Below are 15,343 nucleotides of genomic sequence, written 5' to 3' on the forward strand. Positions count from 1 at the left end.
ACGTGAGGAATTATGGGCTGGTTGCCTATGTTTATGTTCAGGCCATTAGTTTCTTGACACGTGGCATTCATCTCCTTGTCTTACCAAAGTTATCAGCACACGTGGTCTTCATCTAATTAACCACCAACTCTTGACTTTTGTTGCTCTCTCACAAACAGTCCGGGATTGCTCATATATATATATACACATTCTCATGGAGAGGAGAACCCTAGACCTACAGTAGCCTCACTACACCAAAACAGGGGGCAGCCTTTGGGCCGCTCTCATTCTCTTCTCCTCCATTTTCCATATTTTCTTTAGTTTTATTTTAGGGATTTGAAGGATTTACTCACCCAAAGCTACAAGAATCCATCAAAGGCTTCTACCTCTACAAGATCCAAGACTTGGGTAATTGTGAGAGTTGTAATTCAAGACTAGTCGTGCTAGCTTTTTAGCTATTTGTGATTATTCTTGTTTTCTCCTAGACTTTTATACTCTTTTCCCTTTGAATTTTGTATCTTTGATGTTCATAATTATAGGTTGCGAGTAATTTTCTTGTTGGGGATTAGGGTTGTGTCCCTAACCTAAATTTTGTGTAAAAGATGTTTAATTTAATGTAATGATGCAATTTTCATATGATGGATGCTTATATCTATTTTTATTGGGTTGAAATGCATGTCTAAGAGCCTAGTCAACTCTAGGGTGTGTATTTTGAGCATGTCTAGGACGGAGTTAGAGGCTTGACCCCCTCTAAATCCTAAGCTAGAAACCTTCAATTTTGTATTCGAGGGGTTATAAGCATGGTGATTTACACTCGTTGCGTGATTGAGCCGGCGGGTCTGTTACACCCCATATCTGAGATACTCTTTTTACTGAGTTACATGAAATTCTTTATGGTTACCGTTCGCGGTTATAATTTTAACGTTTAGGGGGTGGTTAAAAATTGACTTTTTATGAGTAAATAATTTGAGAAAATTTCCTTCATGAAAGTTGTAGAGGACGTTAAACCGAGCGCGTGCATATGTGGTACGTAAAAATCGGAGTTCGTATGCAAAAGTTATGAGTGAATTACGAAAATTACTGTTCATGGTAAAATTTGAATATATATGGAAAGTTACCCGGGTAGGTTTCCAAAACCGGAAACCCACCCCTCTTTCTCTCTCCTCTCCCCCGATTCTTCTCCCTTTCCCTTCGGGTTCTCCTCTTCCCCTTCGATTCTTCACTTTCCGGCCACCAACCGGCGTGCAACCGGTCACCACAGGAGCGCCTCAACCCGCTCTTGACACTAGTGACCTAGGATTTTGGAGTTTTGGCAGTGAAAGTCCGGATCGAAGCAAGGTTTGCTCCGGTTGCAGTTTTGGGATTTCGCCGATTTCCGGCCATTCCGGCCACCTCCCCACCAGGTTAGCATCGAAGGTTCGGTTTTTGATGGAGATCATTTCCCCTAAGGTAGTTCGTTCCAATTTGCATTGTAGAGGTTGAATTGATGATTTTTCATTTCTAGGGTTCTTGAGGCTTCGGGGCTTTCCTTCACCGGTTTGATTCGACCACTTCGAGGTAAAATTGGATTATGCTGTAGTTGGGAAAATTGTTAAGCCTGTTGTGTAGATGCTAGTGTCGGAATTTGGCGGTCATCGGAGGTAGTGGTCCACGCGCCGCCACTGTAGGTAGCGCGTGGTGGTGCGTAGAGCTGTGTTTTAATTGCAGTTTTAATCCCATATACCCTATAACGATTGTAGAATGTAATGTATGAAGTTTGGTGGAAATCGGAGGAATTACGAATTGAATTTAATTGATTAATTATTGATTTTCGCGAGTTCGATCGCCGAATTCCTTTTGGTTTCACTTTAGATATTACATCGATGAAAGATTAATGTTGGAGTTTTAAGGATGGATGTTGTAGAGAGTTGAGGAGTCGGATTTTAGGAAGGGGGATGTTTTGAATTTCCAATTATAAGTATCGTATAGTTAAAATTCCGTCCTGTGAATTATATATATTTATGAATGTTATTCATACAGGACGAGAGGAGTCTCCATACGAGGAAAATCACGAGCGACGTCAGGATTGACCGCATATTGTGAGTGGACTTTTGATTTTAATTGATGCATGCAAATTAAATTCCGCAAGTTTAGAGTTTATTGATTTATCAACTTAATTATCGAGCATTTTATTTTGGTTTGGTTTATTGATTGAATTATTGGTTTGAACTTTTGAATTAAGATTCATTATGCTTGATTTGAGGATTTTGATTTATGCGGATTTGGAATTTATACTATTTATCTTGTATTTATATTCGGCTATTTGAGCTTACTATGAGATTTTCGAAATAAGAATTCGAGGAAGCAAAAGTTTATACTTCTTTATACCCTACTTATATTGGAACTTGAGATGATCTTGGCGTGCGGGGTCACGTCTTTATACACTTGGATTCTTATTTCGTGAGATATGTGGGGAAACTATACAGATTTATTGGCTTTCGACGATCTTCTTCCTCACCATACGCGGGTCATGTGCTCAGGTCTCCTCCTCACTTACTTTGTGTTTGTGAGTGTCAGTTGAGGTAGCTTTCTCCTCCTCACGTGGGTGGTAGTCGAGGTGATATTCTCCTCCTCGCACAATCTATGTGTGAGTGGTAGTTGAGGTTATTAGTTCTCCTCTTCGCACAATCTATGTGTGAGTGGCAGTCGAGGGTAGGTAGAGCCTGAGGGGCTCCTTTCCCGTATGGTGAACCCATTTTTCCCCATATTCTTTTGTTGTTGTTCTTGACTAGTGGGGCTAGTCGGTTTTTCTTATTTATTGCATGCATCGGGAGTTTTATGGATATAAATGTGGAAAAGTATAAAACCCTTTTTCTTTCAATTATTTATTTTTGTCCACTCACGCTAACGTTTTTATATACTTTTCCCTGGGCCCTTTGGTTTCAAATGCCCAGATTGCAGTATTGTTGCTCGGTGTACGAGTGTGAGCCATAGTGACCGCACCTGCTTCCGCCATCACCTTCTGTAGGTTACCTGTTTAACCTACTGCACTCCTTGTCTATTTATATTCCTAGAATGCACTGATTACTAAGGGATATGTGACCCAAACTTGTATGAATTATATTTGAGGTCGATGACCTAACTTTGGTGATTGTAGTAACTTTTACCTTTTGGAGATTATGTATGATGTTATTAACTTTGAGATGGGTTTGGTTGAATTTGGGAGCAGGGTGGCTCCAAGAGTTATGGTTGGATGATTAGAAGTGAATTTTGGTTTTCCGCAGCATTTTGGGTTATCCATTTTTTAAGGGAGGTTATGCCGAAATTTTTGGTAAATCTCCTTTAAAGGTGGGTCCCGCAGGACCACTTCGGATTCCAGGGTGGAATTCGGGGTGGGTCTTGTCAGGGTCACTTTGTAGTCTAATTCCTCGATTTCTACGCCTCTTGATGTGAATTAGTGACCCTTGAACCGACTCTAATTCATGCCAAGTGAGTTCCCACGGCCCTTGAACCGGTGTAGGAATACCATGAAAGGGAATTTCGGTCCTTGAGCTTTGAACTGCCTTGGATAAGACTACCGCCAAAGTAGGAATTTGCATATACATTAGATTAGCTTCCGACACATAGAATTTGGGTGAAGGAGCCTCCCTAACAGACTTTTTTTTTTTTTTTTTTTTAATCCCCACCCCTCCCCATCCATGATGGGGCTCGAACTCCTGACCTCCCAAATGAGAGTTCAGAGCCTTACCACCCCACCAACACACACACACAACCTCCCTAACACTCGGCATTCTCATTTTTATTGTTTACATTTCATTTTTATTAATTGCTTTACATTTCATTATTATTTGTTAATCTAAAATCAACCCCCAAACATTAAACTCTTCCACTCATTTGTGCATATCCACCACTAGGCTCTTAGTTTTCATTAGGCTTTGGTGAAAATCAAAGCTGAGCATTGCTAAGGCTTGGTGCCTTAGAGTAGTATTAATTACTGTTTAGTACCCTGTGGTTTTAGTCCAACATCAATTTAGTCCCTCGACTTTCAATTTCATCAAAAACAACCCTGTAATATCATTTTCTCGTCCAATAAGTCCCTCCGTCGGGATTCCGTCAATTTCAGCCGTTAACTGCTGACGTGGCAGTCCAACTCAGCAAAAGTGGGACCCACATAATGACCCTGGCCAACAAGATATGGAAAAATCTAAAATAAACCCCAAATTTTGGGGTTAGGGAGATTCGAACCCAGACCCCCTTGCATGCAAAGCAAAAGTCCTGACCACCATGCCACTTGCACGACATTAATATACCCAACAAGATATGGAAATATCCAAAATAAACCCCAAATTTTTGAGTTAGGGAGATTCGAACCCATACCACCATGCATGCAAAGCCAAGGCCCAACCACCATGCCACTTGCACAACATTGATATATGGCAAACAACATAATATATATATCTGTATATGTCAACAAAATCTGGGATTTATTTTATATATTATGTCAACATGTGTATATATGTTGACATAATATATAAAATAAATCCCAGATTTTGTTGACATATACAGATATATATATTATGTTGTTTGCCATATATCAATGTTGTGCAAGTGGCATGGTGGTTGGGCCTTGGCTTTGCATGCATGGTGGTATGGGTTCGAATCTCCCTAACTCAAAAATTTGGGGTTTATTTTGGATATTTCCATATCTTGTTGGGTATACAGATATATATATTATGTTGTTTGACATGTATTAATGTCGTGCAAGTGGCATGGTGGTCAGGACTTTTGCTTTGCATGCAAGGGGGTCTGGGTTCGAATCTCCCTAACCCCAAAATTTGGGGTTTATTTTGGATATTTCCATATCTTGTTGGCCAGGGTCATTTTCGGTATTTGACTTTCATGTGGGTCCCACTTTTGCTGAGTTGGACTGCCACATCAGCAGTTAACGGCTGAAATTAACGGAATCCCGACGGAGGGACCTATTGGACGAGAAAATGATATTACAGGGGTGTTTTTGATGAAATTGAAAGTTGAGGGACTGAATTGATGTTGGACTAAAACCACAGGGTACTAAACAGTAATTAGCCCTTTATTTTATTTACTTTATTTTTCTTTTGTTCGCTTAGTGACTTTAGTTCCGACCACCCAAGGATTGTGGGTTAGCCACAAATCCCCGTGGTATGATAATCTTGGGTACAATACTTCCCTATCTTGACAATGATACGTACGCTTGCATAAATGTGTATCAAGTCAGATATTAGTGTACTTCTTTCAGTGTGTTGTGTTGTGTTGGGTTTTGCCTGTTGTCTATGGTTAGAATTTTGAGTGTTGTATGTTGTGTGATGCATCCTTCATTGTTGTGGTAGTAGAGGATCTATACCACTTTAATTGTGATTACAATGATAGGTGATGATTTACGTGTACCCCTTAGTTTGATTTTGTGTTCTCAGGTTGGGTAGACACTTATTAAGTTGTGATGTATAGGCTTGATTTGAGTTGAAATGAAGGTTTCATTTTCAATTTTTGTAACGTAAGGGTTACATTATCGATGAGTGATGAAGATACTGTCATGATGACAGCATTCCAGACTCTTGTGTGATCTGTGTGTAGTACTGCAGTCACAGAGTCTTTGTTTAGATAGTGTACGAGGATGAGATCCATGAAATGATTGGGTTACCACCAAGCGGTGTGATAAAGATTCCTACTGTTGTGATACTAGGTGAGGTACCTGTATCCATTATTGATCGAGGTAAGTTGTACTTTGAGATGAAGGCATTCTTATTAAGAATGAAAATTGGATTTGAGCTTGGTTTATGTGTACTTGTGGGAGTGGTACGTGTAAATTTCGAGACGAAATTTCTTTAAGGGGGGTAGAATGTGATACCCCGGAAATTCGTAATTATTTTCCGAGGGTTTTCCGGAATTAACTTTATTGTTATTGGACGGTTTTGTGGCTCGTGGATGGAGCAGAAGTGGTTCGGACGAATTTTTATTTGAAAAGAGTGGATTTAGGGGGGGTTTCAAGGTTGACTTTTGATACGTTGAGATTCTCTGAAAACTTCCTTCATGAAAGTTGTAGAGCACATCGATATGAGTTCGTGGACATGTAATTCGCATCAATCGGAGTTCGTATGAGAAAGTTATGGTCTACGAAAGTTTTGGGAAAGTTCCATAAATAGGAGTTTCCAATTTTGGAAATTTACTATTTCCATTTTACTTTTACCTTTCCGGAAAAATCAGAAAAATGCTCCGTTCTCTCTCCTCACCCGCGATCGACCTGACCCGAACTCGGTATTCCCACCCGGTCGAAACTCCATTCTCCAGCGACCTACAGCCTTGAAATCTGCACAGAACGATTCGCCTCCCTCGTGCGATCGTCTCTGTGGCAGCCTTTAGCGGCGATTCTCGATGGAGGAAGTGCAGCAAGGCGGCGACTTTTTGGAGAAATAGAACCCAATTGGCGTCACTTTGGGAATTTTGGTTTGATTTAGGGTTTCAAACGTTATTCCTTATGTTTCATTGACTGAATCAAGTTGTACTTTCCTTAGGTACTTGCCAAAGTATTCTTGGACGGTTAGTTGGTGGTTAGGCTGTTTTGTTCTGTATTGAAGACGCAGCGGGAGTTTCGAGGTGAGTAATCTTACAAGGTTCATTAATGAACGGAATACCTTTATCGTTTTGAGAGTTATTTAGTAACTGCAAACTATAGTTGATATTAGTAGGCATTCCTAAGCGGATGACTACGTATATATATATTTTACGTGAAAAATATATGTATTTGTCGGTTTTGTGGATTTATGGAAACAATATGCATGAATGAAGCGTTTTATTGTTTTGGATTGTGGCTTTTTAGAAAACAAATGGTGGGAAATGGTATTTCTATTGTTTTGAAAAGTGTTTGAGGATTTGAGAGTCACAGGTTGTGATTTCTCCTTTTGGTTTGATTTAACGTTTTGATCTGACGACCGGTGGTCTAAGAATTTGAGAGTCACAGGTTGTGATTTCTCCTTCTGATTTGATTTAACATTTAGGGTCTAGTGCGACTCTTTTAATGTTTTGATCTGAGGGTCAGGTTGGCCTAAGGATCTGGGGTTGTAGGTTGCATCCTCATGGCAATATTATATCGTAAGGTTGAACCTTGGCTGGGTGACAGCTTACGATTCAGTTAGAGCTCTAGTTTATCTACCATCGTACCTCATGGATCTAAATAGATTACTTACGACTCTTGGGTACATATTTTGTCCAAGTTGGACTAAAGAATCATATTCGATTTGTTAGGTTAACAATTGATATGATTTATTGTTTTGTCCAGGTTGGACCGATTTATTGTTTTGTCCAGGTTGGACCGATTTATTGTTCTGTCCAGTTTGGACCGATTTGTTGTTTTGTCTAGGTTGGACCAAATTATTGTTTTATTCAGGTTGGATCGGTTTATCATACTTGAATTGTTAGGTTAACGATTTATATGATTTTGTCACGGTGTGACTTTCGTTGTTTTCTTTTGGGAAAAAAGTATTGTTTTGGGATACATGGTATGTTTTCCTTATTTTCGAGTTGAAAGGTTTTCCTCGTTTTGGCGTGGATTGTACAGTGTTTTGTTTTGAGTTACTCATACGGGCTTGCATAAACTTACCGGGTTTGTTGTGTGGCAACCCGGTACACTATTCAAACTGTATAGGGGTTAATCCTGCAGGTTAGGATAATTGGGGCTGAAGCTGAGGTAGCGCCTTTGCAGCTTCACGATAGGAAGCCATTTTTGTAACTTTACCGTTGATAAGGACTTTTGTTGTAGTAAACTCTGAGGAGTATTTACGTTTTATCTTGTTGTTGACAATTTAATTCGTAAGCATTGTAATATATGACTCTGTGGAGCGGGTCAATATTGACATAGTAGGTTCAGGGCATCAATTTGTACTTGGGTTAAAAGGGAAAAATTTTCTAGGTATTTTGTATTGATGGCTGAACGTTCACGCATGTACAATTATGGAATTATATATTGATTTTTATTTGTGTTAAAAATAAGGGGCGTGACAATTTATGGGTGCGTCTATTGACACCCTACCATTTTCTTAGTTCACCCTACAAACATTTGAATTTTTGAAATACTATATTACCCAAGTGTAAAATGACTACTAAGTACATTAATTTTCTAAAATCTAAATTTTTAAGGAAAAATAAATAAATAACTAATGAATTAAATAGAAAGATTACTTAATTTTTCATTGGATAATATTAATCTTCATCTTGTCCACCCAAATTTGCATTTATTACTATTTTTTACCTCTTCATCATGAATTCGTTATTTAATTCACAAAATCATTAGTGTTAACTACATCAAATCTTTGCAATACCTTTTGTGAATAATGAAAGTAAAAATTTAAAACACGAAAGAAAAATCTCAATATCTTCTTCATTGCTCTTAGTTGTTAACTAACTAATCTTTTGACATAGATTGAAATAGATGAAACATTGAAGCAGAAAGAAAAAAAGAAAAGAAAAAAAAAGTAAATTAAATTATGATTTTGTTAGGAAACTTTAATATTATATTATAGTTTTTTTATTAGTATAAATTAAATGCGAGATTTTCATTAAGAAAAAATATCTTTTAATTGAATATGTCATATAAGGATATTCTTGAAAATAGAAATGGGTTACATAAGTAAATTTGATAATTAAAATTAAAATGTAGGGTGTAATGAGCAAATAGGGTGAACAAAGAAAATGGTAGGGTGACAATAGTCACACCCTAAAAATATTTATATCAACGACATTCCTAACTGCCATACCTTGTAACAATTCCATACCAAGAAGTTTAACATGAATTTCAGAATTAACACTCTTTATCGTAAGTAAATCCGGCAATGAATTCACCTTTTTCATTACGCAAGACATCTCTCACACCACTATGAGTTGCTGACCATAGAAAATTTCGGTATTGAAAATGGGTTCACAAGAGAAATTTTTCAGTGCTCCCGTCAAACCACGTCATCACTCTGACATGGTTTGACGCTCCAATGAAATTTTAACACCTGGATTTTTAATTGAAACCATAATTTCTTCTTTTGTGAAAAGTCATTTTTGGGTCTTCCACCATTGCCTCTGTTGTCTTCCTCTCAAAGCTGTTTGGTTTCTCACAGACCTGTTGGAATATCACTCACTGATCCAGTCCATCATTCAAATCTTGCCGAAACAGAAAAAGGTCATGCAAGTCAATAGACGAAAATCTCCAATTAACAATTGGAGGTCCATTTTTGATAACATCGCATCTAGATGCCTCTACGAGATGATACATCGTGTCCTTGAAGATGATAAAACCAGTGGGATCGAAAAGAGCAATAGCATGAGAGTCGAAATTAGCAGTAAGAATGCCCGAAAGCTTATTGAGAAGACTTTGAAAGTTGCAGACTCTCCCAAAAGAAAACTTTCGCTTTTTGATATTTTGTATAGAGATCAAAACCATGCTATAGCTATCAAATATATAAATCCCAGACTCGTGTATCAATTCTTGGTGTTCATTAATAATTTGACAAACCAAAATAAAATTTTAATTACAAAGACTTATCTCAAAGCTTCAAAAATCCCATTAATCAATGAAATATATGTGAGATTTTCAATTGTAATTGACCCAATTAATAGGATTATACAAGTTGCTGAAGTTTTGTGGTCGTGGCCCTAAATACAAAACTGGGCTCAACATCATATGATGATAAATTTGCAGAAGATGAAGAGGATGGAGATGAACATTTGCAGAAGTTTAAAAAGACCCAGAATAGTCTTTGATGAGACAACTAAAATAATGATATAGAATTAATAAAATGGAAAGCCAGGTGTTAAAATTTCATTGAAAGGGCAAACCATGTCAGAGCGCGGACGTGGTTTGACAGGAGCACTGAAAAATTCATTAAATCAAGCTGGGCCCGTGTTATTCGATCCAAAAAAAAAAAAGCTGGGCCAGTGTTAAAGGACCACTCTGCACTTCTTTTTTCTTGACTTGTGAGTTGTGAGTGGAAGACTTTTCTCTTAATTTTCTTGATTTACCATCCAAATGATCCAAATTATTACTGTGTCGAGAAGAAACAACATCAGTGGAAGGCATTAGTGTTAATACTTCAGAAATGCAGCAAACTCTCATCTCTTTCTTTTGCTTCGTCTTCCTGGTTTTCTCATCCAAAGTCCTTTGTGAAAACCAAAACACCTGCAGAGAATTGAAGTGTCGGAAACATGGCCCAGCTATCCGATTCCCTTTTAGCCTCAAAGGTAGCCACCCAGAAAATTGTGGGTATCCTGGGTTTCTTGTTTCCTGCAATGAAAAGCGGGAAACCATTCTTGAGCTGCCAATCCCAGTCAAATTCGCAATAAAAACCATAGACTATGAGAATCAGTATATCCAGCTATATGACCCAGAAAATTGCTTGCTGGTGAAGCTATTGAAAGTCTACAACATGCCAATCTCTCCCTTCAACTACTCAGAATACCAGATGACTAACATTACTTTATTCAATTGTTCTTCAGCTGAAAGGCAACTGGCGAACAATAAAGTCCCCTGTTTTGAAGGCCCTGCTGGCTACCAAATTTATTCGCTTGATTCGGAGGAGGAGGAGGAGGAGGACACCAGTCTCATTCCCCTTCTGTCTTGCACAAAGATGTATGATTATTCATCAGTTCCATACAGCTCGTATAAGCCTGCAAATCTTCATGTGGAATGGTCAGAACCAAGTTGTAAACGATGCGAAGCACAGGGCAACAAATGTGGACTGAAGAAAAATGGCACCGAAAGTACTGAAATTGAATGCCTTTATAGGAAAGGAGGTAAAAGAGCAAAATACATTTGGCTACACATTCCAATCACACATTCACATCATGATTATTCCTGTATTCATGAAATGAGAGATATACATATTAGCATGTGCATATGACTGTTCATGTCGCATATTTGCATAAGAAATGGAATAGAAACTTAAACAATCGGTACAAGAAGGAATATGAAGCTCAGTAATTAGTTGCATTTTACATCTGAGAATGCTATCACCTAGACTCCTTGGCTCCTTACAATGTGATAGCATTTATGTATTATGTCCTAGTAATAGTTCATAACTCGCATACATAATTGATTTGTCAAACATGGTAGTCTGATTTTGCTATTATCTTCTACAGGTTCACAAAAAAAGTTATTAGTAGCAACAGGTGAGTTGTTTGACAGTTTCACTAGCTTCTTCCTTTGTTTCATGTCGATATTTAGTGGCAATATTTACTGACAGCATAAATTTGCAGGTGCATCCCTGGGTTCATTTGTACTCGTACTACTTGTCGCTGCAGTTTATCATGTCTACAGTTCTGACAGGAAAGAAAAAGAGAATCAATTAAAGATTGAAGTATTTTTAGAGGATTACAGAGCACTCAAACCAAGCAGGTATTCTTATGCAGATATTAAGAGGATTACAAATCAATTCAAGGAAAAATTAGGCCAAGGAGCCTATGGGACTGTTTTTAAGGGAGAACTTTCTGCTGAATGTTTTGTTGCGGTGAAAGTCCTCAATAGTACTAAGGGGAATGGGGAAGAGTTTGTAAATGAAGTAGGAACAATGGGACATATCCACCATGTCAATGTGGTTCGATTGGTTGGATTCTGTGCGGATGGATTTAGACGAGCTCTTGTTTATGACTTCTTACCTAATGGTTCACTACAAGATTTCTTATCATCAGCAGGCAATAACAATTCTTTCCTGGGTTGGGGTAAGTTGCAAGATATTTCTCTTGGAATAGCAAAAGGAATTGAATATCTGCACCAAGGATGCAATCAACAGATCCTACATTTTGATATCAAACCCCATAATGTTTTGCTAGACCATAACTTCAACCCAAAGATTTCTGATTTTGGTTTGGCCAAGTTATGTTCCAAGGATCAAAGTATAGTGTCAATGACTACCGCCAGGGGAACGATGGGGTACATTGCACCTGAAGTGTTCTCCAGGAACTTTGGAAATGTGTCCTATAAGTCAGATGTCTATAGCTATGGAATGGTACTGCTTGAGATTGTAGGAGGGAGAAGGAACTTTGGTTCAACCACAGAGAACACCAATGAAGTTTACTACCCAGAATGGATCTATAATCTTCTTGAAGAAAAAGTTGACCTACCTATCAATGTAAGGGAAGAAGGAGATGCTAAAATTGCAAAGAGACTTGCAATTGTAGGTCTTTGGTGCATTCAATGGCACCCTGCAGATCGTCCTTCTATGCAAAGGGTGGTTCAGATGTTGGAAGGAGGAGAAAACTTAACCATGCCTCAAAATCCTTTTGCCTCTCAGGGTCCAGCAGGAACAAATACAAGTGCACCTTCAAGAAATTTAAATCTCCAACTAGAAGTAATTCCTGAGTTAGAACAGTAATATCTATGTTTAGAGACTATATACATACTTAATGTGTGTTAAGTAGTCAATTGAGTTATCTGTGCATGAGTCCCATAGAAATGTATTTAGGTAGTTCTAAAATTGTCAGTTTAGTTCTCATATTTCAAGTTTGGATTCTGAATACACTATTTACCCTATAGGGTATCTAAGGTACTACTTATATGTGTTGTATGAGCAAGCACACATGCTTCCCTTCAAGATCGAGTATTGATCTTGCCATACACCTGCAGGTGGTCAAGGCTTTCTATATATGCCGAGTTTGTTATTGGCCAGGAGTGCTCCTATGCCACCAGCCTGGTTCTAATTAAAGATTTCACACCCATGGATCAAGGGAGAGTTCGCTCAATCCTGTTATATATGCTCGGGAAAACACCTACCCAAGTTAATTTGCTAAACAAATTGATTTTCCTATTTAACAGTCAATTCCCATCATCTAGTTCCTATGATATTTCAGGGTAACACGTCTTCATAAGAATCAGACAGCTATCCAAATCACAAGTTTTACGATCCAGAATTCTAATCATGTCTTGTTCGACAGAAAATCAATCACCGTCCACATCAGTTATATTGCGTGTATTTACCCCTCCCACAAGTCTGGTAAATAGGTCATTGAAACTCCTTCTGAAGGATCTTGTTGTAGCGCTATATATGCTGTACTCTCTAGCAACCAGACATCATTCATTCTTTTTATTTTTTTTATTTTTTTCGGTTCCACATATGAAATTGACCACAATTTTGCATGCGTATAGCCCACTTGTTTCTCGAGAAGGGATGGGAAACACGCTCAGTTTCATTTGATTGAATAGTTGACCCAGCTCCTTGTTGTTTGAAGAAAACCTAGGAAGCAAACAGCATAGAAACACAAAAGCGTTTAAATCCCAATAATAAGGCAAGATTAAGTCAAAAACCCTAATTTAGTCCCAAACCCTATTTGCTCAAAAAAAAAAGAAAAAGGGACAACCCTCAATTCCTCAAATTGCATCAGCCTTTTGTTAAACTTGCATCAGTATTTACTATGGAATTGGAGGTTTGTACTGAAGGCAAAAGAAAAAAGCTCTCACACATAAGTTCAGCCCACCCCAAGTCCCCATGTTCAGATCCAGACATCCTGTTGCAAGTTGCATGAATCATTGCACTCGGAGAAGATAAGATAAAAAAAGATCGTTGGACGTCATAACATGCTAAAAGACTTGAAGAAGTCTTTGAACGAAATTTCCCATGGCATAAATTAGTGAAGTTCAGCATTTTTCATATCTTTGTTTACGACGATGGATGGATAAAACAAAACGTCAAATTCACAATGCAAATTTCCTTTCTAATTTACTCCACTCCATCTGCCAGTCACCAGAACACTTATGTTGAATTTGACGTTTTGTTTTAACGTTAGCATTTTGTTTTATGAAAAATGCTGACTCCTTTTTACCCACATGGGATGCGACTTTTCATCAAAGGTATACCAAACAATGGATTATTATATCTTGACTTGGAACAGCAAACAACCATGTTTGCATCATAGATCAACATTGAAGCCCAGAGTCAGTCAGTCAGATCCCAAATGCTAACACCTTCATCTTAGTGGCATGTTAAGGTTTTTTTTGTTGGGTTGGGGGGGGGTAGGGGTGTCACAATTTTGAATGACTTTCAAACTTCCTTAGTTATCAATTATCAATCTATACTATATTTGAACTTCCTCCATATTTTTCTCAAAAAAAAAAAAAAAAGGAAAAGAAACTCCCTCTTGTTTTAGGTAATCGATATTTGAGAGAAAATTGTTATGTATTCTCATTGATAATAGGGGCCTCTTTATATAGAGGATTACAATACATAGAATCTGAATTGTACAAGGAAAGGTAATAATACAATGAGTAAATATCTATAAGATAGTATCCGAGATTATCTCTAATTAAAACTCTATTACCACTAGGTCAAGTAACCTAGAGTTTGGGTCAAACACAAAATAGAGATTTACTTGAACACTCCCTCTTGTGTTGCCCAAACGCGGTGCTTTTCTCGTTGCCTCACTACAAACTTTGCCGAATAACAAAAACCCAGTGGGACAAAAATAACCTTGGTCGAAGGGGAAAAAGAGCACAACACACCCTTCACGTTTCGAGATGAACACGTAGACATCTCCCCCTGATGTCTGCGCCTCCCCCTGATGACAACGATCATGGGAGTTCAGATAACCTTCGCAAGCCAATTCTTGCCACATGTTTACGTAGATTTGGGCAATGACTTAGTAAACAAGTCTGCCATATTGTCCTCATATCAAACCTGGTTCACTTTGATCTTGAGGAGCTTCTGTTGTTGCTGATTGTAGAAGAATTTAGGTGACATGTGCTTGGTGTTATTGCCTTTGATGTAACCTTGCTTCATTTGTTCAATGCAAGCAACATTATTCTCATAAATGCTTGTTGGCTCATCTGTGGAAGACTTCAGACCACAATTGCTTCGAACATGCCTAACTATGGATCGAAGCCATATACATTCACGAACTGATTCGTGAAGAGCAATAATCTCTGCATGATTTGAAGAGGTAGCGACTAAGGTCTGCTTTGTAGACCTCCAAGATATTGCAGTCTTTCCCACGGTGAATACATAACCAGTTTGGGAACGACCTTTGTGCGGGTCAGAGAGGTATTTAGCATCAGCAAAACCCTCCAAAACACTTATATCATTTTGGGATGGGGAGATGGAACTTAGTCCACCATGTGTGACGTCCCTGGCACTTGATGGGTCCGAATCCATCGTCTCTTTGTAGAGATAGAACAAGCTCATATCAATCGTACCACTTAGATATTAGGTATCGAAAGATATCTTTAACACTAGTCCAATGGCATCGTGTTGGCGCTAAGTAATATCTAGCTAGCAAGTTCACAGCAAATGAGATGTCCGGTCTTATGCATTGTGCTAAGTATATAATGCGCCTACTGCACTTAGGTAGGGCATTTCCGCCTCTAGCACTTCTTCATCGTCAT

General features: G+C 38.3%; 1 protein-coding gene across 1 annotated transcript; it reads left to right on the plus strand.

The window, feature by feature from the left end:
- Positions 1 to 10,051: 10,051 nt before the first annotated feature.
- LOC121051991 (rust resistance kinase Lr10-like) lies at positions 10,052 to 12,560 on the plus strand. Its single transcript, XM_040515767.1, has 3 exons — positions 10,052 to 10,767; positions 11,113 to 11,142; positions 11,230 to 12,560. Exons 1-3 carry the CDS (start codon positions 10,074 to 10,076, stop codon positions 12,342 to 12,344), a joined length of 1,839 nt encoding a protein of 612 aa, XP_040371701.1. The 5' UTR covers positions 10,052 to 10,073; the 3' UTR covers positions 12,345 to 12,560.
- The last annotated feature ends 2,783 nt before the right edge of the window (positions 12,561 to 15,343 follow it).

The sequence above is a fragment of the Rosa chinensis genome, chromosome 1 (genome assembly GCF_002994745.2).
Source record: "Rosa chinensis cultivar Old Blush chromosome 1, RchiOBHm-V2, whole genome shotgun sequence".
Taxonomy (NCBI): Eukaryota; Viridiplantae; Streptophyta; class Magnoliopsida; order Rosales; family Rosaceae; genus Rosa; species Rosa chinensis.